At 48.7% G+C, this 25,054-nt stretch overlaps 1 protein-coding gene across 1 annotated transcript in view; it reads left to right on the top strand.

Moving 5' to 3' along the window:
• The window catches only part of N4bp1 (NEDD4 binding protein 1), a 41,224-nt gene extending 34,390 nt beyond the window's left edge, over nt 1-6,834 (top strand). Inside the window, exons 4-7 of the mRNA XM_051169318.1 lie at nt 471-567; nt 3,545-3,652; nt 5,206-5,313; nt 6,467-6,834. Coding sequence (XP_051025275.1) covers nt 471-567; nt 3,545-3,652; nt 5,206-5,313; nt 6,467-6,824 — 671 coding nt within the window. The 3' untranslated portion in view covers nt 6,825-6,834. The remainder of the gene's footprint in view (nt 1-470; nt 568-3,544; nt 3,653-5,205; nt 5,314-6,466) is intronic.
• Nucleotides 6,835-25,054: the final 18,220 nt, after the last annotated feature.

The raw sequence follows: 25,054 nt of genomic DNA, 5'->3' as shown, positions 1-25,054 counted from the left end.
ACATGTAATGTATATGAACGTTCTTGGAGACAGGACTAATTAATTATGGGCTTATAGTGTAGTCTTAAGAGGCAAATTGTTTGTTTTGTTAGTTTGTTGCTGCCCAGTCAGTTCATATTGACCTTGCCTTTAGTGTGACTCTTATTTGATGATGTTGATGATTCTCCTTCTTCTTCTTCTTCTTCTTCTTCTTCTTCTTCTTCTTCTTCTTCTTCTTCTTCTTCTTCTTCTTCTTCTTCTTCTTCCTCCTCCTCCTCCTCCTCCTCCTCCTCCTCCTCTTCCTCTTCCTCTCCTCCTTCTCTTCTTCCTCTTCCTCTCCTCCTCCTTTTGGTGAGTTAGTAAAATTGAGTAAGTAGGAAAAAGAGGTTTTCAGCAAATCCCCAAGTGAAATATTTGGGTTTACATTCATTTATTTACACACCTGGGAAGACAGTCTTTGCTGAATACCTATCAAATTCTTCCATGAACAGAACAGCACTTCTTAACCCAGCTCCAGGAGCTTGGAATATTATCTTTAACTCCTGCCCGGATGGTCTTTGGAGAAAGAATCGCTTCTCATGATGACAGGTATGAAGGGCTGTTTTCCTTCCTAAGGTGGGAGTGGGGTGGTGAGGAGCCAGGTACCTGTCCACCCAATGGATGCACATTCTGCAGGGTCCTGCAGCTCATGATCAAGATGACTAGGCTTACACACTCTGAGTTTAGGAATGCCACAAAAGAAACTATGGGTTGTTGGTTAATTTTTTAGTAAAACATGTCTGAGCTGAGAAAAGGCAGGTGTATGTAGTTTTTCTTTTTGGAGCTAGGGTCTCACCATGCAGGCCTCACCTGGAACTCACTATGTAGCATTGATCTGAGTGGATCTGTGTCTCAGGCCAGCCAGGGTTACATGGTGACATCCCTAAAAAGAGGAATTTGGGGCTGGAGATATGGTAAGAGCACCATCTACTTTTTCAAAGGTCCCAAGTTCAGTTCCCAGCAACCACATGATGGCTCACAACCATCTGTAATGAGAGATCTGGTGCCTTCTTGTGGTAGGCAGGTGTACATGCTGGCAGAATACTGTATAAATAATAAATAAATCTTTTTTAAAAAAAGGAATTTTGATTCCAAGCTTGCCCAGTGGTGTGCAGTTCTTACAACTCTATGCTGGTGCTGTCACGTCAGTGGTAACAGGCGTGGAGACTGGGGTCCTCGGCTGCTCTTCCCTTCCCTGCTTCATTCTGTCCATTCCCACATGCCTGCCAGTGAAGGCAGGGCTTCATTTGCTGCCCAGCTGGTGTGTGGCTGACGGGGAAAGAGGTGAGTCAGGGCACAGCAGACACTCACCCACTGAACAGGCATCTCAGTGACAGGAAGGAGATGGTGGTAGATGAGGTAGAGCCAAGGTGCTGTGGAAGAGCAGTGAGGGGAGCTGGGCCCGTCCCAGGAATCTGTCCTGAAAGGGCAGCTCTTGTCAGCCCGAGAACAGGCTGTGGAGCCTGCAGTGCTCAGATGAAAAGGCAGTTAGGCAGCTGGGCCCAGGAAAGCCTTCAGGCACTCCTCTACCACAGCTATCTTCTCACAACCGGGCAGGGATTCAGACCCAGGTACAGACTGCAGGTAAGGATTTTGCCTAGCTTATGCAGCTCTGGGTTTCTGAGAACATGGCTGTGTGTTCTGGTGGATAGTAAGAGAAGCCTCATCGTCTGCTTTTATGGACATGTGGGCAGGTGGCAGCACTGATCCATGCCCTTTAGAAACAAATTGAAGTGTCCACAAGTAAGGAGCTCAGCCAAGTGTGGTGGCTGAAACCCATAACCTCAGCGTTTGAGGTAGGAGCAGACGGGTCAGGAGTTCATACTCAGCAACATAGTAAATTCTCAGCCTGAGTAAACGAGCCCCTGGGGAGTGGGGATGAACAGAACCAAAGCCAACTAGTTGCTGACATCTTGGAAGTACTGAGTTGGTTTGGTCCTACTTAAGAGCCACTGCTATGAGCATCATTTGTACTTTGACTCCAGTGGTCTGATTTTGTTCGTTGTCTTCGTTCTGTTTGTTTTGCTTTTTAAGATAGGTTCTGTTCTCACTATGTAGCCTTAGCTGTCCTGGAACTGCTCTGTAGACCAGGCTGCCCTCAGACCTCACAGACAACTACCGACCTCTGCCTCCCAAGTGCTGGTTTTAAAGTTGTGCACCACCATGCCTGGCTACTCACAAAGATTTTAAGAGGGTTTAAACAGGAATAATGTTCAGCAGTATGACACAGTTCTTTATTATTTAATTTGTACTCTTTCAGCACCATGTACATGAGCCCCTGAGTTCTATCCCTAGCACCCTATAAACCAGGTGTGATGGCACACACCTGTAATCCCAGTGCCAGAAGGTAGAGGCAGTTGAGGTCAGAGGTCAGGGTCATTTTCAGGCTACTTAGCTCAAGGCCAGGCTGGGAGACTTAAGACCTTCTCTCTCAAAAACAGGACTGGGAGTTCAATGATAGAAAACTTACCGTCAAGTCCAAAGGGATCCCTGGTTCTCCAGAAGGCATTGGGTAACCCCAAAATGACAGTCTTGGCTCAGCTTAGTCTGAACTATAGAAGCATTGCTGTAGAAGAGTGAAAGCTCACTTGTACAGCGTTCCTGCCTGCCAGAAACGGGCACTTCCCTTGGCTATACCTGCGGTTACAAAAGCCCAGGTTCCTGCAGCCCCGGTAACATGCACCTGTTATGAGTATCAAAGCCCCCTGATAACCTTCTGGCTGTTTTCTCCTCCCTTCCTCTATGCTAGCTCCCAGGGTGTTCCAGATTCCAGCAAGCAACCCCCTCTCTCCCACTACCCACTCTGTGCAACCCCAGCCCCACCCCAACCCCCCACAAAGGTGGCCAGTCTGCTGCCTTTTCTCTCTTCTCTGTCTCTGGCTATTCTTTCTCTCCTTTCTACAATAAAAACCTTCTCCCCAGCCATGGGGCAGCCATCTTGCTGGTTTTCTTATGTGCCCTCGCTTACACTTGCCTGGCATGCCAGGCCCTTCATTTGATCCCCAGTCTTGTAAAAATGTTTTATTTTAATGCAAAAACCATGTCATCTCTGTATTTCCCTTCATAACTGAATGAATCTATCTATATTTAGGCCAAACTGAATGGTGGTTCTGATGATGTCTTCTTAAAGCAAAGCAAATATCATGTAACTAACTAACATTGAACTTAAACACGGGGAGCTGAAAGCTGACTTCATGGGCCTGTTAACTTTAACTTGTTCTGATCAAGCCTTCATGCATGGTTGCCACAGTTTACTGGTGGAACTTTTCTAGAAAATGTAGGAATCATAGTTAAAATCATTTTTTTTTTTAAGAATTAGATTGCATGAGAAAGTTGTTCTCCAATCCCACCAATAACCACAGCGAGATTCATCACTTTGCACATCTTCAGTTGGCAGGGCCTAGCTGGGTGTCCGGCCTCGTGAGCTGGCCATTTCTGTAGAAGAGGCAAGCCGTTCCTTTTCTTAGCACAGCTGCTCCCATCCATGCATGCTGTTTGCTCATTTTGAACCCTCTTGTTACCACAGGTTCCTGCTTCACTTGGCGGACAAGACTGGGGGTATAATTGTAACAAATGATAACTTCAGAGAGTTTGTGACTGAGTCGGTGTCCTGGAGAGAAATTATTACAAAAAGGTAGTCTTTTCTTCTTTGCTTTGATCAGAAGTCTGTTGGTTGCATTTTATGTGACTGCTGCTTGCCAGGGTGGCGGACCCAGTAAAGGTCAGGGTGGGACTAAGAGTACCTGCAAGACCCTGTCAGCTCTGGAGTACTGTGCCTCAGCAAGAGCATAAGACAAAAACAGTATGCTGAGGGAAGGGGTCACCTAACTGGGGTACAGGGGTGTCTCTCTAGTTTTAGTTTCAGTGTGTGGTGCTTTCCATGGGGTTAGCATGCATGCAGTTCTTCTGGCGGATACTGCGGATATGTTTAGTTGCTGAGCTAAAGACGCAAGGCTTCCATGAGCCCCAGAAGACTTGAGCAACCCCTTCCCACAAGAAGCAGGGGCGCTGTGCTGTGAGTGAGCGCTGTGTTGTGGGCGAGCGCTGTGCTGTGCTGTGAGCGCTGTGCTGTGGGCGCTGTGCTGTGCTTCCAGGGATAAGGCAGGCGTGCCCATGCGTAGATCTGACCATGGCAAGATTGTTTAGGAAGCTTGGCTTGGGCTGATGGGAAGTGCCAAGCCTGAGGACCTAAGGTCAGTCCCTGGAACCACACGAGGGGAAAGTATCAGGGTTGCTCTCTAACCTCCAGCAGTCTGCAGTGTCATGCATGCACACAAACATGGGAGCCATGTAACTTTAAGCTTTGAAAAGAAAGAGAAAGCTTGGCCGCAGACTCTTGGAAAATGAATTACTATGTATTTTGATCTCTGTGTTGCTAAAAGGTTCTTGGTGATGGGTAGAGGAGAGTTGGTCTCTGACCTGCTAGACACAGTTGGTGAGCTATTAAACTCCTTGGACGCTGGTATGTGTTAGACACTAGTCTATACACAAGGAGGCTTGAATTGCAATGAGTCTCAAACCAGCCCACTGCTTTCAGACTTCAAATAAGCAACTCAGAAACTAAAATGTGGACAACAGACACAGACAGTAGGACTTTTATTTTCATATCTTTGAGACAGGATCTCACTATGTAGCTCTGGTGGGCTCCACCTCACCTGCCTCTGCTTTGGAGTGCTAGGGTCAAGAACAAGTACCAGACACCCAGCCCGTATTCTATTCTTTTTATTTTTGTTAGGTGCTAGAATCCATGGCCTCGGGTATGCCAGGCAAGGCTTGCCTGCTGAGCAGGCCCTGGTTCCGACCTGTGCGTGATGAGGAATGCTTGTCTTCTTTTTACAAAAGAATCCTTTTAGAACTTCACCTCTGAGCACGTTTGTTTCCAGTTTCATTTTGAAATTAAATCTCTGTGGCACACTGCTAAGTCCCAAGGAGAATGTCTGATGGCGATGCTCCTCTGGCAGAAAATACCTGGCTGGCCTCTTGCTGAGATGCGTGACCAGCTGAGAAAAGCTCCTTGTGTGACTGTGTCCACACAGAAATGAAAATGGTTTCACTTGAATGTGGAGTTGCTTCCCCTTTGGGTCGTTGGCAGTCAGAAGGCTTATACTGACCACTGTCCCAGACGTGCCCCGTTTCCTGCAGCAATGAAGGGTACTGTTGTCAGCACTGTGACCTTCTGTGTTGTAGACTGCTTCAGTACACGTTCGTGGGGGACATATTCATGGTTCCTGATGACCCTCTGGGAAGAAACGGACCTCGGCTAGAAGAATTTCTTCGAAAGGAGGCCTTTCTTAGGTACTTTTTGTATTCCCTTGTATGTCAAGGCTTATTGTTTCAACCAAATGTTGTGCTTCAGAGCAGATATTGTCCTTGAGAACTGGAAATGACATTTAATTTTTTTTTTTAAAGCCTTAGTTAGACTAGTGATATGTTGCGATGTGGAAGCCAATCAAACAATTATCCCAAGGCTAATAATCTTCAGTGTTTTCTTTTGCCTGCCGGCCTGCCTTAGACTGTTGCTCTATGTTGGCAGGCTGAACTCAAACCCTGATGCTTCTGCTTCTGCCTCCTGAACCCTGGGGGTCCAGGCCTGCCCTGTGGGGGGCTCCCCTCATTTTAATCCTAAGAGAACAAACATTCTTGAGGGTCTCAGAGCAGCAGATTTTCAAGCTGGTAATAACTTGCCAGCCAGTGCTGCCTGGTTCATGGTGAGGGATGCCTTTCCGTGCGCTTTCTGGAGTTACTGTTTTCAGTGTGCAGTGCTGACGTGAACTCATGTCCTGTTCAGAAATCACTGCTTACCACCACTGAATGGAAAAGCCTGCCTTGTGTATTTGTCTGACACTGACTGACAAGTAGGGGTTATTTCTTTGTTCAGAATTCTCAGGTGACCTTGTTGACCACAGCTTCCTTTGTGCTAACCAGTAGCAGACCTTTCCAATGTTTTAAAACCCAAATAAGCTGTATTTCTGTGGACCTCCTGGCAGATTTTTGCATAGGGTTGGTCTGTGTACCTAAAAGGAGAAGATACACTCTCTCCCAGCCTTCAAGGGTGCTAATCTGTCATTTGTGCCTTTGGATACCATCATTTTGAACTCAAAGGTTAGACCGAGGTGCATTGATTTTTAAACAAGTATCTTCTGTAATGGAGACCAGCATTTTCAGCTTCCTGATCTTGTGACCATGTCCCTCTGAGCCTGCTGTGCACTCATTCACCTCACCCCTCTACCCCACATCTTATAGTGGAAATCCTCAAAGCATTTTAGGCCTCAAGCCTGTGTTAAGGCGATGTGTGGGCCCCATACTGAGCCAAGGCCCAGGGCAAGCTAGCGGGGGATTCTTTGCCACCTAGGCCCTTCTTTCAGAAACCATGGGCCGTCAGTGTTAGCCAGAAGTGCTTTAAAAGGGTTTCTTGCTGCCCCTCTCACCACTGCTCACTCATCCACAGAGACCTGCAGCCACTTCTCAATGTTCTGCCACGTGTGGGCACGTTTGACCCTGGCTTCCGGAGCCCCAGCACTCAGGCAGCCAACCCCAGCCACCAGCCTCCATCCCGCATCCAGGGAGCCTCTTCAAGCCCTTGGCTTCCGCAGCAGCCCCACTTCAGCCCCGTGGCCATCCTGCCCAGTATGCAGCAGAACCTTCCCGTGCCGGCACAGAGGTCTTCTGCAGAGACCAGCGAGCTGAGGGAGGCGCTGCTAAAGATCTTCCCTGACTCTGAGCAGCAGCTGAAGATCGACCAGATCCTAGGAGCGCACCCGTACATGAAAGACCTGAATGCCCTCTCTGCCCTCGTGCTGGACTGAAGGCGGGCTGAACGCTGCTGACAGTGGGGCACCAGAGAGCCGCCAACTGTGGGAAGGGCCGTAACATGACGAAGCCTTCCCAGAGTGAACATTGCTGTGTTGTATAGGAAAAAGGAGGGAGATGTTTTGTGTATAAAAAAATCTGGGTTTTCAAAGCCAGCTTTTTTCTATATATAAATTATGCTGCTATTACAGATTTAACATTTTCTGTAAAAGGAAAGTACATTTTCTGCCTGTTCAGAACTGTTTAATAGCAGTTACTCTTGAGTGTATTTACAATTTTATGTTTTTTAAACTATTTTCCTTAAAGCTGAAGAAAAATTGACAAATGAATATGGTTAGCCTTTCTAAATAAAATTTAAAAAATTAAAAAAAAAAAAAAAAAAAGAATTGCTTCCTTAAGGAAAGCAAGACCTCTTAAAGTCTATTTTCTTGAGGTGATCTGTCCTGTCCACTAACATGGTGTGTGCTCCTCTCCCCTCCTCCCTGGAACTGGCCTGCTCTGCGCTTATGGGGTCTTCTTAGCAGGCCACTGTGAAGAGTGGAGAAGCAGAACCACTAGATGGCCCCACCCTCCTTCCCCTCCGCTGGACAGAGAAGGGAACTGAGTCCCAGCATATTTCCTGACTGGCCTAGCTCCTCAGTGCACTCACCAGCCGGGGCCACCATGTTCCCAACCTGATCCACAGCAGGATTGAAGCATGTGGTGTGGAGAAGACCCCATGTGGAGTTTGTACAGCTTTGCCAAAAAGTTTTTACTCTCAAGGATGACCCAAGCCAATAAATAGCATTAGTGGTTTTTGAAGGGGTCCAAAGCCCTTGTATTTCCCTTCTTTTGCCTTTTTAGAAGTCTCTTAGCAGCTCTTCCTGAGTCTTTCAGAATTAGTTATCTTGGTATTGTCTCCTCTCAGTGTGGCTTGAATTTTGTGTCCGTGAAACACTTCCTGGTCATTCTTAGCATCCTGACTCCCACCTGGGCCTTCAAAGGGCTTTGCGTTTTTCATCTGTGCTGTCTCTGGGCCCTCATGGTCAACTTCACTGCCCTGTGGATTGTGTGTTTCTCCTGGTCCCACAAATAGTAACCAAGGACTTGGTGCTGCTTTGTCATCGGTGAGGCGGGGACTGCGTGGATCACAGAGCGTTGCCACTGTGCGTGTGTCTTGGTTTCGTTTGATTCCTACATCCCTCTGGAGAGGAGAACAGAGCCTTCTGGGTGGCCACCGCTGTGCTTCAGTCATGTTTTCTTTCCTTCATTTGTTGCGATGGGGCCTGTTGGGAGCTGTTTGTCATCTGTGACTAGGGTCTTTCAAACTTGCAGGCTGTGCTAGTAGAGAGCAAAGACTCTTGGCCAGCCCCAGGAGTTGACCCGCCACAGCCCCCCGCCTTGTGCCCCTACTTTGGAGCACAACAAATGTGCCAAGGTGGAGCTGTCTCCAGGGCTTCCTGGTCCACTCAGTCCTAGTCCATCATTGCTGGGAACCAGTAGAGCCAGGATGCTCCACTGTCACTTCCTCCTGATGCTGACAGGGGGGAGCTCAGGCTTTCTAAGGCTCTACAGGCAGCCTGACCTTAGAGTTGTGTGCGCCTCTGGGTTCTTTGTGTTGTTTCTGAGACATACCTGCCCATTTCCCCTTAGGTCCATATAGAAGGGAAGGAAACCGAGAGGCACTAGTTACTTTGTAGAATATAATGTGAAATATGTTTCTAGATTCTTTGTGAGATCTATCATGTTTAGGTGTAGCATTTGAAGCCTAGTCATCCAGCCACTGAAGAAAGCTCACAGCTTGCTTCCCTGCCTCATCCCAAGCTCTGTTGCTGCTAGGTGCTTGTAGATGCTCGGTCTTCATCCTCAGTGCCTCCTCAGCCAACTTGGGAGTGTCTTGGAATTCTTCCCTGTGTGAAGTGCCTCTGCCTCCTGTGAATCCTGACATTTGTGGTGAGGTGGTAAGCACAGCTGAGGCTGACACTTCTAGTCCTTGGACAAGGTGTGCGTGCGTGCGTGCGTGCATTTTGCAATAGCTATCCTGGTCCAGTGCGGTTGGCAGGCTTAGCTGTGTTACTAGGACTTACTGTGAGTCAGGATGGAGCTGTGCTTATATCGACTTGTGAACATGTAAGGTATGAAAGAATACTCCACCCCATCTTGTCAGTGCCAAGTACCTAGTCCTACCCCTGGTAGGGGCAACTGCTGCAGCCCCTGTGCCCTCTGCATCAGGCTCACCCAGATCCTAGCCTGCCTCCCACACCTCTTCCAAATGCTGCCCCTTCCTGGGCATTCTGAGCCATCTCAGCTGGGTCCATCAATTGCACTGTTCTCCTGCGTTGTTACTCTCTCAGTACCTCTGATCCCTCAGGTTAAACCCCCCTGCATTGGTGTTGCAAAAGCTTTACTCTAACTCCTGCTTTTTCCCTCCCCAGTTTGCAAACTTGGCTTCTGCCCACCACATGGGAGCAGCCTGGGAAATCACTGTCTGCCCTTCCGTTGTTCACTGGCCGTCATTACTACAGACAGTGAGGCTGTTGGGCTTAGTTTCTCCACTTTCCTTCTGGAGGGTCTTAATTTCTTTCTTCTTGAAGGCAGACCCTTAGTACAGTTTCTCAACAGGTATCTCTCAAAACTGGGCCACCCTTAGGACTCACAGCGGGAAAGGGCAGCCCTGCTAAGATGCAGGCTGTCAGGCACCACCCCGAGGTGTGGACTCAGTGCTCTAGAGGAAAGCCTGGAGGTTTGTCACTCCTATGCACCCGGAGTGGCTGCAGTAGGTGGTCTGGAACTACACTTGCTTTGGAGTCACCATCCTCCTAACTCCACCCTCCACTATGTGACACCAATCCCATCACTAGCCCTGTGGGATCTTGGCTCCCAGAACCTCAGCCTGTATCCTGTCATCTTCTCTCACCCAACTCTGAGATGTCCTTGATACCCTCCTTGGTCCTTGGCCTGCTACCGCCCATGACACGCGTCCCTCATTGGCTTCTCAGCACTAGGCTTCTCTATAGCTCTTCCCTCTTCCAGACTCCGCAGGGCTCCAGGTTCACCTTCTAGAGGACCATTTTGTGTCATCCTCTTCCTCTTGTGATCTTCTACAGCTGCGAGCAGAGCATCAGATCCCTATCCTCTGAGCCTAGTGCCCACAGCTGAGGTTGCCCCGGTGGCCACACGCAACTGTCCACTCTCCATTCCTTGCTGTGATGCTTGCTCCAGCCACCCAGATCTAGCTTCCCCGTGGGCCCTGTTCACACTTATTCCTCTCCTAGAAACACCCTTCTGCCCTACAGCCTGCTTTCTCAAAGGCGCAGGCCTGAGTCCTCTCTGTGCTCTGAGCAGAAGCTGCCCCATGCTATCCTGTGAGCCCACACACAGCACTTGGTGTCTCGCTTCTGGCAGGTGTAGCTGCAGCCAACTGTGTGTACTGTGTTGCCTCCCTCTAGACTGTGAGCTCCTCGCGGGCAGGGACCATGTGGTCGCTCTGTATCTCTTGTGGCACCTAACAGTGCCTTGCACTTGGTAGGTGCTCAATAAATGTCTGTTCAAGTGGACTGGAGGATGGTGCTTTCTTGACTGCCGGTTTGACAGCAGGTCCTTGGAGGGTCTTTGGTGATCGTGTCTCAGAGATAGGACACATACACACACCCTCCATTGGGTTTAGGGGTAGGTTGCTTGCCTGATTCTCTAGGTCACCTGTTCCTAGGGGGTTTCAGCAATATGCCATCCTGGGCAAAGTTGCACAGTCCTGGAATCCTGACCAGATGGAATGAACCATCTAGAGCTCAGAGTTGGCTTAGGACACTCTGGACAGTCTTCCTCTGGGATTTTTCCCCGCCTCGGGGTGATTCACCCACAACCATTGACGCCATTTTCCGCCATGGGGAAGAAGCAGGAGCCAGAGACTCAGCCCTGAGTTCTAAACTCCCTTTGTCAAGGAAGCACTTTCTCAGATGTCACCAGGCCCAGGAGTCTCCTACGTGTCCCCTGGTGGAATTAATCCCTTGAAACCAGGTGTCTATTGTGAGTGAAGCACCTTGTCCATAGCAAAGCACAGGAGACATCAAAACTTGTGCAAGCAGCATGTTGGGAGTGTGTCAACATGCCCTTCTGTGTGTCCCGCATCTGGAGAACGCCCCCCCCCCCCCCCGCTTCCATCTTCTCATGGAAGGAAGCTTCCTCCAGTGTCCTGTGCAGCGGGATATGCCCAGCGCTATTGCTATGGGAGGAGACCGGGAGCATATTGTTTCATTGGTTTGGTTTGGTTTTGTCAAAGTTTTGCTAAATAGCTTAGTCTGAACTGGAACTGGTTTTGTAGCACAGGCTGACCCCAAACACATGGTCCTCTTGTCTCTGCCTCAGCCTCCCAAGCACTGGGATTACAGGTGAGTGCCTCTATGCACAGCAGGGGTTGGTTTTTTTTATGTTTGTTTTGTTTTATGGAGTTTTGGTTGCTTGGTTGGTTGGTTAGTTGGTTGGTTGGTTTTTAGATAGTCTCATTCTATAGTCCAGGCTGGCCTTGAATTCATAGTAATCCTCCTGCCTCAGCCTCTTGAGTGCTAAGTTTTCAGATGAGAGCCACCATAATTTGCAGGTTTTAAGAACTAAAAGCTTGGCCGGGTGGTGTTGGTACACGCCTTTAATCCCAGCACTCGGGAGGCAGAGGTTGATCTCTGTGAGTTCGAGGCCACCCTGGTCTACAAAGTGAGTCCAGGGTAACACAGAGAAACCCTGTCTGAAAAAACAAAAACAACAACAAAGAACTAAAAGCTGTTCAGATTCCCGCTCTCTAGACAACATGGTGCTGTCAGGGCCATGAGTGACTTCTTGGGAAACAGCTGAGCCCAAAGTCCCACAGCCAGTGCTACCTATGTGGCCAAGGGCTGGAACTGTCACTCCTGCCTCCTGCTTGCTGGGTTTTGCTGCAAATCCTAGAACTCTACTTGGCAGACTGCAGCCCCTAGGATGTTGCTTGCCATCTCCCTCCAGGTATCCAGCTAGCCCTGCTCAGCCACACGGTCTGAGGATAGACCCAACGGAGAATGAGTTCTGTGCTGGCCGGCCACCTGTCTGGGCTCCTGGAGCAGGCTCGAGTGCAACCACCTGAACAGGCAGCAGAAAGAAAGAAGGGTCTTCCTGAGTGGCCCACAGGAGCTGAAAACAAGGCTGTGTGCTCAGGGCTTCCCCATCCACAGAGGCTTTACCAGGTCACTCGAGCCCTCTGGAAAGGGCCGGACACCCACAGGAAACAGCTCCAATACCACCTCCCCGCTGGATACTTCTGTTCTTCCTGTTCCCTGAGTCCTCCTACCCAACGAAAACCACAGAGACAGTGCTGGAGGAAAGGAAGGAGGCAGTTAGTATGGGTCCTAGGGTGAGTGTAGGGACCCTGGTCTCTAGCGCTGTGTGACCTTGGGAAAGTTCCTCAGTCTCTCAAGTCTCTCTGGAAGGTTTGATGGCATGCATCCTGCCAGCCTCCACAGATGCCAGCATGCCCTCAGAGCTGAACACCACTGTCTGCCCTACTGGAGTGTTGCTGGGAGATGTGATGGCTATGCATACCTGAGATCCTGGAACGTGGGTGGCTGAGGCAGGGGGATTGCTACAAGTCTGAGGCCAGGCTGGGCTGTAATGTGAGACTCTTGCTTCAAAAGACAGAAAGAAGGTGGGGGGGGGGGGTGGAGAGAGGACACTACAGTCAGGATTGTGTGTCAAGCCTTCAGTACCTGCTTTGGCTGGCCGCCATGACTGCCCTTCCTGATCCCTGTCACCACGCCTGTGTCCTCACATCCTAGAAGTCAGTGCTAAGTCACATCTAGGACATTTCTGAAGAAAGAAAAAGAAGGGAAAGGAACAGTCAGATCTTTTCACCATGCTAGTCTGTTACCTTGCCCAGCCTTTGCTCATAGTGCATGGAGACCCGACTGGCTGTGCATGCTACAACCACCAGCAATCAGGGGAGGCAAAGCAATTTTATTCCCCCATATTTGTTCTGTCTTCTCAGGAGATAGTGGTTGCCTTTCCTTTAGAGCATTCAGGACTTCTGAGACCAGAACCGGTCAGAGCCCCTTCTAGGTGGACAGTGGAGTGAAATGGAAGTTTGTGTTTCTTTGTAAACTCAGCTATGTTATGTAAATATGCTTTTATTTTAATCCCAAGTGTGGGATTTTTAGTTTGGGCTTTAGTTTGTCCAACTGCTGATAAGTGCCTCGTGTGGGGCGTGGCCTTTGCCAGGTGCAGTTAATTTAATTCCGAGGACTCTGAGGGGGTATAAGTAGGAGAGCTGAGAGAGAGAGAGAGAGAGAGAGAGAGAGAGAGAGAGAGAAAGGTGGCCACTTGGAGGAGACAGATGAGGAGAGAAAGCTTCAAGGAACGTTTGAAGGACTGTGCTGAGAGAGAGAGAGAAAGGGGAGGGGGAGACAGAGACAGAGAGAGAGACTTCAGTCGACCCTAAACAGTCAGGAGAAATAAAGAGGTCTACACCCCCTCTTCTCCACTGACTTTCTTTCTCTCATACCTAGTGTTGGGGTGTCAGAAGGGATTGAGGTAGAGAAGGGAGGGAGAAGCAGTAAATACCTCAAATAAAATAGAGTTTAAAAACTAGCTCCTTGTACCTCCCAGAGCCCTGCCTATCAAGGCACTAGGGAGAGAGAGAGAGAGAGAAGGGTTTTTTGTTTTGTTTTGATTTGGTTTCATTTCATTTCGTTTCGTTTTTCGAGATAGGGTTTCTCTGTATAACCTTGGCTGTCCTAGACTCACTTTGTAGACCAGGCTGGCCTAGAACTCACAGCGGTGCTCCACCTGCCTCTGCCCCCCGAGTGCTGGGATTAAAGGTGTGCACCACCACATCTGGCTTTGGTTTTGTTTTTTTAGGGACAAAAATGACTGCTAATCATAACATAGTATGTGGCCTCTGTTAAAGAGGCCCCTAGTCGACTCAGAGCCCCTCAGAGCGCTGGGTTTCTCGTCGGTACACCTGGTCAGCCTGCTTTACAAGAGTAGAAAGAGGAGGAGGAGGAAGAGGAAAAGGGAGGAGAAGGAGGGGGAGGGAGGGGAAAGAAGAAGAGGAGAGGAAGAAGAGGTGAAAGAGAAAAAAGAGAAGGGAAAAAGACACTGTTGGTTTATCCCCCTAAAGCCCAAATACCAATGTGGACAGGTTCCTTTCTCTTTGGTAAATTCTGTGAAGACATAATTAATATATAGGAAAGAATACAGCTCGTAAGCTCACAGCTTGCCAAATTGTTAAGAAATAAAAAATAAAAAATTCTACATCAGTGACCCCCAGAAGAAAAGGCCTTGTCACCGCCAAAGTCCCCTCTGCTTCTCGGTCCTCACTTCTGCCGTGATACCCATTGCCTGGACCACTAACAGGCTTTTAAAAGTCTTTTCTGAAGCCAGGAGATGGTGGTGCACCTTTAATCCTAGCACTTGTGAGGCAGAGGTAGGTGAAGTTCAAGGCCAGCCTGGTCTACAAAGCGAGTTCCAGGACATTCAGGGCTACACGGAGAAACCTTGTCTCAAAAAACAACATAACAAAGTTCTGCACAGGGATGACCAGGACCAAAAAAAAAAAAAAAAAAGGAAAAGAATTGGGCAGAGTATACTTGACTGCCAGCCAACCCTGTTGGGAGCTCCTGAAAGGCAACACCACAGCTTCCCAAGAAAAAGGGTACCGTGTAAGAATTTACAGCCATGTGCCATTTGGTAGACTATCTTGTATAAGGATTTAAATGTGGGATCAAGCCCCAACACTACACACACACACACACACACACACACACACACACACACACGCATACAAGGTTTTATATATTTAACTTGGAACCTTAAAGATTTATGTACAGCCAGATAGTGGTGGCGCACACCTTTAATCCCAGCACTCGGGAGGCAGACACAGGCAGATCTCTGAGTTGGAGGCCAGCCTGATCTACAGAGTGAGTTCTAGGACAGCCAAGAGAAATCTTGTCTCCGAAAAACAAAACAAAACAAAACAAAAAATTGTGTCCAGCAAGCCTACACACATTTCAGGCTCCTTCATAGCACCCTCTCCAGGCCCCAGCCAGCAAGCTTGCTCTTCCTCTGTCCTCCCAAAGCCTAATGGCCACCATCTGTGCAGAGTAGGACTTCCTGCTTGCAGAGACAGAGGCGCCTGCTGCTTGCTGAAGAGTGACTAGGTCACCAGCAACAGAAGTGCCTGCCTGTAGTCCAAAGGCCATCTCTTCTTTGACCAAGGACACCTCAGTCCTGGGCCCCAGCTTGGCTACGGATTCCTGTGGGTCATTCTAACCTTCTGTGGGCGCTGGTGCCTCATAATGTGACACATAATGGGGAGTGTCCACCCTGTTGCTGGACTGGGTGGCTGTGGGCCCCCAGGGCAAGGTCACTGCCCTTTGCGTCAGCTGTGGATTTTGGCAGCACTCAGGACGGGCACAGGGGCACATGCCGAGAGCAGTGTGCAAGGCCTGTCCTTGGGCAGTAGCTTTGGCCAGCACCTCCCTGCTTTCTGATGGCAGCAAGCAGCTGCTGGATACAAGAGGTGTCTGTGAGACACTTGTTTGCTGGTTGCTGGAGCAGACACCATCTCAACCCGGCTGAAGGCAGAACAGATTTCTAAGGAGTACTCAGATCTCCACAGAGCCAAGCCCGGCACCAGGAAGTGGGCCGCTGTTTATTCTCCTGATGCCCAACCAGATGTCAGAGCCCAGTGGTAAGCCCTACCCTGCCAGGGCCTCACAGAACCTCCGAGAACGAGCCCCCAACCCTGGGCAAGAATCGCAACCCAGGATGTGGGGGGAGAGGCCAATCTCTGAAAACTGCTTACTCTCTGCCCTGCCTGATTGGAGGAATCTCTTCTTGCACAGAAGAGAGGTGGCCAAAAGCGGGAGTAAAGCCAGGAGTCTGCACAAAACAGTTCATCCACATCTGCCCTTGACCCTGCCATTCTGTTGTTTCTCAGTGAAAAGCAGCTAAGAGAAAGAATACATGTTCCTCCCAGCAGGTTGGTAAAGGGTTAAACAAACTCTAGGTCACACACAATGGAGGCAGAAGCAGGAGGATCATTGTGAGTTCAGGCCCAGCCTGGGCTACAAGGTGAGCCCTTGTATTTTTGTTTGGTTGGTAGTTTGGTTGTTTGGTTGGTTTTTGAGACAGAGTTTTTCTGTCCTGGACTTGCTTTGTGGTCCAGGCTGGCCTCGAACTCACATCGATCCACCTGCCTCTGCCTCCCGAGTGCTGAGATTACAGGTGTGCGCCACTGCGCCCAACTGAGTCCCTGTCTTTTTTGTTGTTGTTTTTTTGCTTTTTGTTTTTTCGAGACAGGGTTTCTCTGTGTAGCCTTGGCTGTCCTGGACTCACTTTGTAGACCAGGCTGGCCTTGAATTCACAGCAATCCACCTGCCTCTGCCTCCCAAGTGCTGGGATTAAAGGCATGTGCCACTGCACTGGCTAAAGATTTATTTATTTATTTATTTATTTATTTATTTATTTATTTATTTATTATGTATACAGTGCTCTTGCTTGCATGTCTGCCCACCTGCCAGAAGGAGGCACCAGATGTCATTATAGATGGTTGTGAGCCACCATGTGGTTGCTGGGAGTCAAACTCAGGACCTCTGGAAGAGCAGCCAGTGCTCTTAACCTCTGAGCCATCTCTCCAACCTGAGTCCCTGTCTTAAACCCCAACCACCCCCCAGAAAAAGAAACAGCCAAGGAGGACTCACACTCCCTCCTTGTTCTTGGCTAACAGACAGACATGCAGACTGGTAGAGTGGAAACGGGTGCACATTTGTCTTATTAGTAGGTTTTTTATGAAGCACTCAGCTTGGTCAGAGGGGAAAAGATAGTCTTATCAGCATGTGATGTGTCCCCGTGGCAGGAGATTTAAATGGATGGTGACCTTTGCCTGATGGTTCACACCTTGGGTGTGAGTGGGTCCTGTGGCAGGGATATCACGCCTAAGGGCATATTACATCATGCCCAAAGCAGTTGCCGCAGACTCCCCTTGCTGGCGGGAGAGAAGCAGGTGTCTTTGGGAAGCTCATGAAGCAAGGATCTGCCAGGTGCCTGGAGGAGCAGAGCCTAGCCTGCGGCGAGCTGGGCCCTTGCTCTTACAACCGCAGGCAAATGACTTCTGCCAGCAACTCAGATGAACTGGGAAGTGGATTCTTTGTGGGTGTCTTAGCTAGGGTTCTATTGCTGTGACAAGACACCATGCCAGTGACTCTTCTAAAGGAAAACATTTAATTGGGGCTGGCTTAAAGTTTCAGAGGTTTGGTCCACTATCATCATGGCGGGGAGCACGGCAACGTGCAGGAAGATATGGAAGATAAAAACTCCCATGGAGAAGGAGTTTAATCTGCAGGCAGCAGGAGGCTGTGATACTAGGCCTATAAGACCTCATATCCCAGGCTGGAGAGATGGCTCAGAGGTTAAGAGCACTGCCTGTTCTTCCAAAGGTCCTGAGTTCAATTCCCAGCAACCACATGGTGAGTCATGAGCATCTATAATGAGATCTGGTGCTCTCTTCTGGTGTGCAGGTGTACATGCAAACAGAACACTGTATACATAATAATAATAATAATAATAAATAAATAAAATCTTTTTTTTTTAAAAAGATTTTATTTATGAGTGCTTTATCTGCATGTACACCTGCAGGCCAGAAGAGGGCATCAGATCACATTATAGATGGTTGTGAGCCGCCTTGTGGTTACTGGGACTTGAACTTAAGACCTCTGGAAGAGCAGACTTAGCCTTCTCTCCAGCTACAAATAAATAAATCTTAAAAAAAAAAAGACCTCATATTCCGCCCCTACAGACTTCCTCTAACAAGGCCATACCTCCTAATGGTGCCACTCTTTATGGCCAAGCATTCAAACATGAGTCTATGGGGGCGAACCTATTCAAACCACCACAGCTGGCAAGCCTCAGAGGTGAACACCATCTGGTCACACGCTGGTGGTGGCCTGGGAGAGGCTCTGCAGCCACTCAAACTCCCGGCCCCCAAGAACTAAGCTGACAAGTATGTGTTTATCAAGCGAGTACGAGTGTGGTCATTCACAATGTGGCACAGAAAACTAGTACAATCCTTAGGCCAAACAAAATATGAACGTCCACCCTGCCTTGGAGGAGATAGGTCAGAAAGTGATCAGGATGGCTCAGGTGCCTAACGTAAAATTTACAAAAGACAAGACCTCTTAAGTTCAGACCTAGCTGAACAGGTGGAGACCAAGATAGGCACCAAGGTGAGAGAGAAAGGAAAACACCAGTGTCGCAGTGGAGCTCAGCCACATCATGACGTAGCCTCAAGTGGTATTGTGTGGCAGGCAGCAGCCCTAGCACCAGTCCCTTCTGGTCCCCTGCTTCCCAGCTGCTGAATCCTCACATGTTCATTCTAGTCCAAACCTGGCGCCTTTCTAGGTGGCTGTGGTGGTTTGAATAGGTTTGCATAGGCCCCCATAGATTTGAATGCTTGGCCATAGGCACTGTTAGGAGGCGTGGCCTTATTGGAGGAGGTGTGGCTTTGTTAGAGGAAGGGTGTCACTGTGGGGGCGGGGCTTTGGGACTACGTATGCTCAAACTCCGCCCACTGTGACACAGTCTTCTGCTGCCTGTAGATCGAGATGCAGAACTCTGGGCTCCTCCAGCACCACGTCTGCCTGCACGCTGCCATGCGTCCCTCTGTGATGATAATGGGCTAAAACCTCTGAAATTGTGAGTCAGGCCCAGTTCAATGTTTGCCTTTATAAGAGTTGCCTTGGTCATGGTGTCTCTTCACAGCAATGGAAACCTTAACTAAGACAGTGGCTGGCCCACCTTGGCATGTCCAGGCCCCACTTCAGTGCAGCCCTGATCTGGCCACTTTCCACCTTTGTGCATGGCCAGTCACCAGCCACTTCCTGATCGTGTAGCTCAGTGGTGGAGTGTGAGAGGAGCAGCTTAGAGTAAAGCACTGGAGAAAGTAGGACTGTTGATCACGTGGGCCTGGTTTCTTCAACAGAAGGAATGGACGGATGCCTTGTCACCTGGGATGCCAGAGTGAAAAGTGATCTGTCTGCTACTCTCGGAGCTGCCTTCCTGAGTCCCCCAATACCCTGAACATCCTTTAGGCCCTAACCCTGCAGTGACAAGAACACATCCCTAGAAAGATGCCCCGTGCACTCTGTATCCTCCACTGATAGAATCCATCCTTATGCCTGTCACAGATCTCTCTCTGGGCCCTAGCCTTGAGCTCTGTTTAGCAGCCAATAGAATTCATTTTTACCGTAAAGGCCATAGGTCACAAGTTTAGAAAACAAATCACAGGGTTAGTCCCTGGAGGTGTGTTGAGCGAGTGCTTGCAAAAATGCCACTGTCTGAGTTTTCATTCCTATCCGCAGTTTGCTTTCCCACCAGTGGCAATACCTGCGGGAACCCCTTGCCCCACGACATGCCAAGGCCATGAGAGGCACCCTGGACTACATAGGATTCCTCTCTGTCTGTGCTGCCCCAGGAGCTGAGGGTCACAGGCTAGTGACACTGTGCTAACTGCATGCCTCCCACCAGAAGTTTCCACAGGCTACCAAGACTAAGGGAGCTAGGAGCCCATCTGAGAAAAATTGGAGTTTATTGTAAATGCGAGTACTGGGGTAGGAGAGGGGCATGGGAGGCTTCTGAGAACACCAGGGAAACAGGCAGCCCAGCTTGTGGTCATCGCTGATAAGCGGGGCCCATGGGCCTCTAAGTGGACTAGAGAGAGAAAGAAAGAGAGAGATGGAGGGAGGGAAGGATGGGGGTGCAGTGAGAGGGATCAGGACCAAGAGATGGTCCTTTTAAGGAAGCCGACGAAATGGTGGCCTGCATTGAACAGTCTGTATGGAGGCAGTTGTGACAGCATGGTCTGAGGCTTCATATTCGATTGTTAATGATTTTGTTCCCCAGGTCTGTTTGCTGTCTCTTACGAGCAGAATCACATACCCCAAATGTTGCTGTGTAAGCTTGCCTCCAGGGTTATCCCTGATTGGCTAAATAAAAGGCCTGAAGGCCTGCACACCGGAGCAGGGCAGAAGTGGTAGGTGTGGCAAAAGCAGGGCAGAAGTGGTAGGTGGGCTCAGAGGACAAAACAGAAGAATCGAGGGGGGGGAGAGGGCAGATATGAAGAGACAGGTAGAGAGGAGAGAAGGGGAGCCGCCTTGGGATACGTAAAGAGTCACGTGGGCCAGGAGGCGTGAACCCTGAGAATGGCGTGGAGAGGAGCGGCCCAGATGGAAAGCGTGAGCAAGTGTTTATATGGGAGGGAAGAAGCCCAGAGCAGGTGGCATGGGATGGGGGCTGAGAGGTAACAAAGTAGATTAGGGGGAATACCTGCCCAGCCCCAGGTGACACAAGGCTTATTTATTTATTTATTTATTTATTTTTATGAGGCTTATTTAAATACAACAGGTGCCTGTGTCTTTTATTGATATGGTAGCCAGTTAATAATGACTGCTGCAATAGAGACTTTTAATAATAAATATTAAGCAAGCTTTATTTATTACAACAGGAAGTTGTAAAGGGGACTACTAAGACTGCAGTTGGGGTGAGTGAAGGGTGTTGGGCACCTGAGGAAAAAGGGAGTTGCACAGACAAAGAGCCTGCATCAGACACAACCCCCTCCCGGTCCCACCCCACCCCCACCCGCCACTGAATGTTCGCCTGTACGGTCAGATCTGTTCTCCCTAGGGTCTTTTAAAGATATGCTTTGCCCACCAAGTTCGGTGCAAGGGGCACAGTGGGCTGGGGACAAGACTCCTTCAAAGTTGGAACATGAGACGGTTCAGAAACAGCAAGAGAGCCCTCTGGATCGCTGAGAGATGGCTCAGCAGCTGAGAGCACTGGTACTCTTCCAGAGGACCTGAGTTCAGCCCCCAGCCCACATCTGCCTATAAGTTCAGCTCTGGGTGACCTGATTCCCCTCTTCTGGCCTCATGGAGATCTCAGTGTATTTTGTTCTGGAGCCCTATGTGCGTGTCAACATTTTCATCAAACTCGAAAATAAGGATGAGGAAAACTAGCACATGAGATGGGAGAAGATGCAAACAAGACATTAGGCCAAAGTAGCCAGCTCAGTCATCCAGGGGTGACCTGGGTGTTGAGGGGGACCTCTGAGGACAGATGGGGAGGGCATTGCAAAACTGTTTCAAAGGACACAGTGTGGTGTTGGGAGAGCGTATTTCCCATGAATTCCTGCCAACTTATATTCATTTGAAGTGACCTGAGAATGTCACCCTGTCTACTGACCTAATATTGGTGGGCCTGGTAGTAGCAGACACTAATACTGCCTGCGTCCAGCTGTGACAAGTGATAAAGGGTAACCAGAGACAGGAGAAGCATCATCCTGGAAGGCTTCCTGGGGGAGGAGGCATGAATTGAATACACGACCATAGCCTGGAGCTATGTGTAGGGGACAGAGCATTCTTCTGTCCTCCAGCCAGTGTCCATCTCTCAGAAAAACCAGTATGTGTGATGATAAGGGCTGAGGAGAAAGAGGACGCTGTGGGCACACAATCGAGGCAGAAGAAGGTGACAACCCGGGTACCCAGTGCTATGTAATAAACACTTCCCCAAAGGTAGCAAGCAACAAAATCACTATTAGCTCTTTTCTTTAAAAAAAAAAAAAAAAAAAAGTATGTATTTATTTATTTATCTTTATTTCATGTGTGTGTGGGTTCTGCTTTCTGTGCACTGCATGTGTACCTTGGCCTTGGAGGGCAGAGAGGGCATGAAATCCCCTGGAACTGGAGTTACAGATGGTTGTGATCAGCCATGTGGGTGCTGGGAATTGAACCCAGGTCCTCTTAACACTGAGCCATCCCCAGACCCTACCATTAGCTGTTATGGGTTCTATGGGCCAGAAACACAGGCAGAGCACAGTGGGACTGACCTGATTCTGTTATATGTAGGACTCAACAGGGATTTGAAGGCAAGGTTCTGGGGTTGTCTGAAAGCCCATTTGCTCCCTTGACTGAGCTGTTAGGAGCTTGAGTGGGCCAGGTACCAAGAAAGAGTATTTTGTAATTAAATTAACTCTTGTTTCCTTCCCTCCCTCCCTCCTTCCCTCTTTCCTTCCTTCCTTCTTTTCTCTCTTCCTTTTGTAGTGATAAGGATAGAGCCCAGAGCCTCACACATGTTTCACAAAGCACACACACCCAGCCCGTTGAGCTTATTAATCAGTGTAGACAAAAACCATATGTCTGCAACCTCAGCATCACAATTAAAATCCAGTTTATTAAAAATAGTATGGGCCTGGAAAGATGGCTCAGAGGTTAAGAGCACTGACTTCTCTTCCAGAGGTCCTGAGTTCAATTCTCAGCAACCACATGGTTGGCGCACAACCATCTGTAATGTGATCTGATGCCCTCTGCTGGCCAGCAGGTGTATATGCAGGCAAAGCACTGTAAATAAATCTTTTAAAAATAAAATAAAGTTTACATAATAATAATAAAAAAATAGTCAGTATGGTGGTACATACCTAAATCCCTACACTTGGCTGGCTGAGTCAGGAGAACCACAAGTTGAAGACCAGCTTGGGCTACATAGCAATCCATTTGCTTCTGCCTCCTGAGTGCTGGGATTAAAGGCATGTGCCATCACCGCCCAGCCAATAACTGCTCCTAAATAACTAAATACAGCCAAACTCAACAGAACATTCAACTTCAGAATAGCTTGCCTGAAGCCATAGCAGCATTTGATATGGTTAAGACTAAAACACAGAGAAGAAGCTGGCCTGGAATGCTGAGCAAACTTTCAACTTGTTTAGAGATCATCTCAAAGGACAAAATGATGGTGGTTTTTACAGAGATCTGGTCCATTGGAGTCACCATATTGTCTAGCTATTGGAACACTTAGAGACAAGAGATGGATTTAGTCTTTAGGTGGTGTGGTGGTTTGAATAGGTTCGGCCCCCATAGACTCATATGTTTGGATGCCTTGCCCAGAGAGAGAGGCCCTATTAGGAGGTATGGTCTTATTGTAGGCTTACTTTTTGAATCTATCTTTTATTTTGGTTTCTTATGCCTCTTTCTCACTTCTCTACCCCAATCCCTTCCAACACCCCAACACCAGGTAGGAAAAAAGAAGGCTAGTGGGGAGACGGGGTAAAGGTCTCCTTGGGTACTTCCTGCAGTTTAGGGATGTAGCTCCTTGGGGCCAGTACCAATCTTTGTTTCAGGAAATCTCCAACCTCTTCTCATCACACTTATATCAACAGTAGCCAGGAGCAACTGGGGAAGCACCAGCATTCTTCTTTCTCAAAGCCACCCCTGCCCACCCCCTCCCTGTCTCTCTCTGGGATCTGGAATTTATACCCTCTTAAGAGTCCTCAGAATTAGCCGGGCGGTGATGGTGCATGCCTTTAATCCCAGCACTCAGGAGGCAGAAGCAAATGGATTGCTGTGAGTTTGAGGCCAGCATGGTCTACAAAGCAAGTCCAGGACAGCCAAGGTTAACAGAGAGAAACCTTGTCTCGAAAAACCAAAAAAAAAAAAAAAAAAAAAAAGAGTCCTCAGAATTAAACTAACTGCATCTGGCAAAGACCACACCCTTCTCAGAGCACCATGAGACGAATAGTCTGATGCTGTGGAAGATCCCATATCCCACACCTAGGATTAAAACAAAGACATGTTTGCATACCATAACTGAGAAACCAAAACTCCCATAACAACTTATTGGAGGGGGTGTGGTCTTGTTGGAAGAAGTGTGTCACTGTGGGGGCGGAGCTTTGAGTTCTTTTAGTGCCTGTAGATCAATATGTCGAACTCTCAGCTCCTCCATCACCCATGTCTGCCTGGATGGCGCCATGCTTCCCTCCATGATGATAACGGACTGAACCTCTGAAACTGTGAGCCAGCCCCAATTCAGTGTTTTCTTTCATGAGAGTTGCCTTGGTCGTGGTGTCTCATCACAGCAATGGAAACCCTAACTGAGACTGGTGGTCTTCTGTCTCTTCTTCCCAGCTGGAGTGTTGTGGATGTGTGGGGAGTGACCCCACCACAGTGACTGTCACCTAGATAAGAACCCAGTTCCTTGTCCCCACACACAGCAAAGTGCAATGACAGGCATCAGAGTGTTCCCTTAAGTCTTGATTTGTTTCCTGTCTTCCCTGGTGAGATGCTCAGGAGGGGTGGTAGGGCTTCCTTCCTGGTTGTGACTGTTTGTCCTACGTCTCAGATGCAGATAAGCGTGGTCCACGACGACCTGAAGCCAGCTTTCTACCTTCCATCTCTGCCTCGCAGGGTCTTATCACTGCCATCTCCAGTTCTGCTGAAGCGGAAGCAGAAAAGACAGAGACGGGTTAGGGAGACAGCGTGTCAGTTAAGAGCACTTGCTGTTCTTTCAGAAGACATGAATTCAGTTCTCAAAACCCATGTTAGGAAGCTCACAACCATCTGTAATTCTAGCTTCAGAGGTTCTTCTTCTGGACACTTGGGCAGCTGTGTATGTTGGCCTAGGAGCGAACACACACACACACACACACACACACACACAGTAAAAATAAATCGTTTTTTAAATTTTTTTAAAGATGTATTTATTACGCATACAGTGTTGTGCCTACATGTACACCTGCAGGCCAGAAGAGGGCATCAGATCTCATTATAGATGGTTGTGAGCCACCATGTGGTTGCTGGGAATTGAATTCAGGACCTTTGGAAAACAGTCAGTGCTCTTAACCTTTGAGCCATCTCTCCAGCCCCTAAATCTTTTTTTTTTTTTTTTTTTTTTTTTTAAGGCAGAGGGAGGGCTAGTCGGACACACAAGACCCATCACCTACCTACTTTTTCACCAGACAGTGGTTCCAACCAGCCAAACAGATGTTCTAAGACATTGCATGTGGGCTATATGGAGAATGGGTCAGTCAGGGGAGGCAGGTCTCTGAGGACTTCTGCCTGGGGAATGGATCAGCCACACATTTCTCCCTCGAGCTTAAGGAAGGTCACAGAGGAAGCCAGATGAATGAGTTCCTCCTGGGCCTGAGGACCCCCAAGTGGTGATCTGAATGACCTCTCATTAGCTGGTGAATTTGTGAACACTTGGTACACAGTTGAGGCTTCTTCTTGGGGAGGCTATGGGACTTTTAGGGCATAGAGAGTTGTTGGAAGATGTACATCACTGGAGGCAGGCTTTGAGAATTTGTAGCTTGTGGTGGGGAGATGGTAACAGCACTGTTGCTAAAGACACAGGTGCAATTCCCACCACCCACGCAGTGACTCACAACCATCCATAACTCCAGTTC

Source organism: Acomys russatus, chromosome 26 (assembly GCF_903995435.1).
Source record: "Acomys russatus chromosome 26, mAcoRus1.1, whole genome shotgun sequence".
Taxonomy (NCBI): Eukaryota; Metazoa; Chordata; class Mammalia; order Rodentia; family Muridae; genus Acomys; species Acomys russatus.
This window is presented reverse-complemented; position numbering and strand designations above follow the sequence as displayed.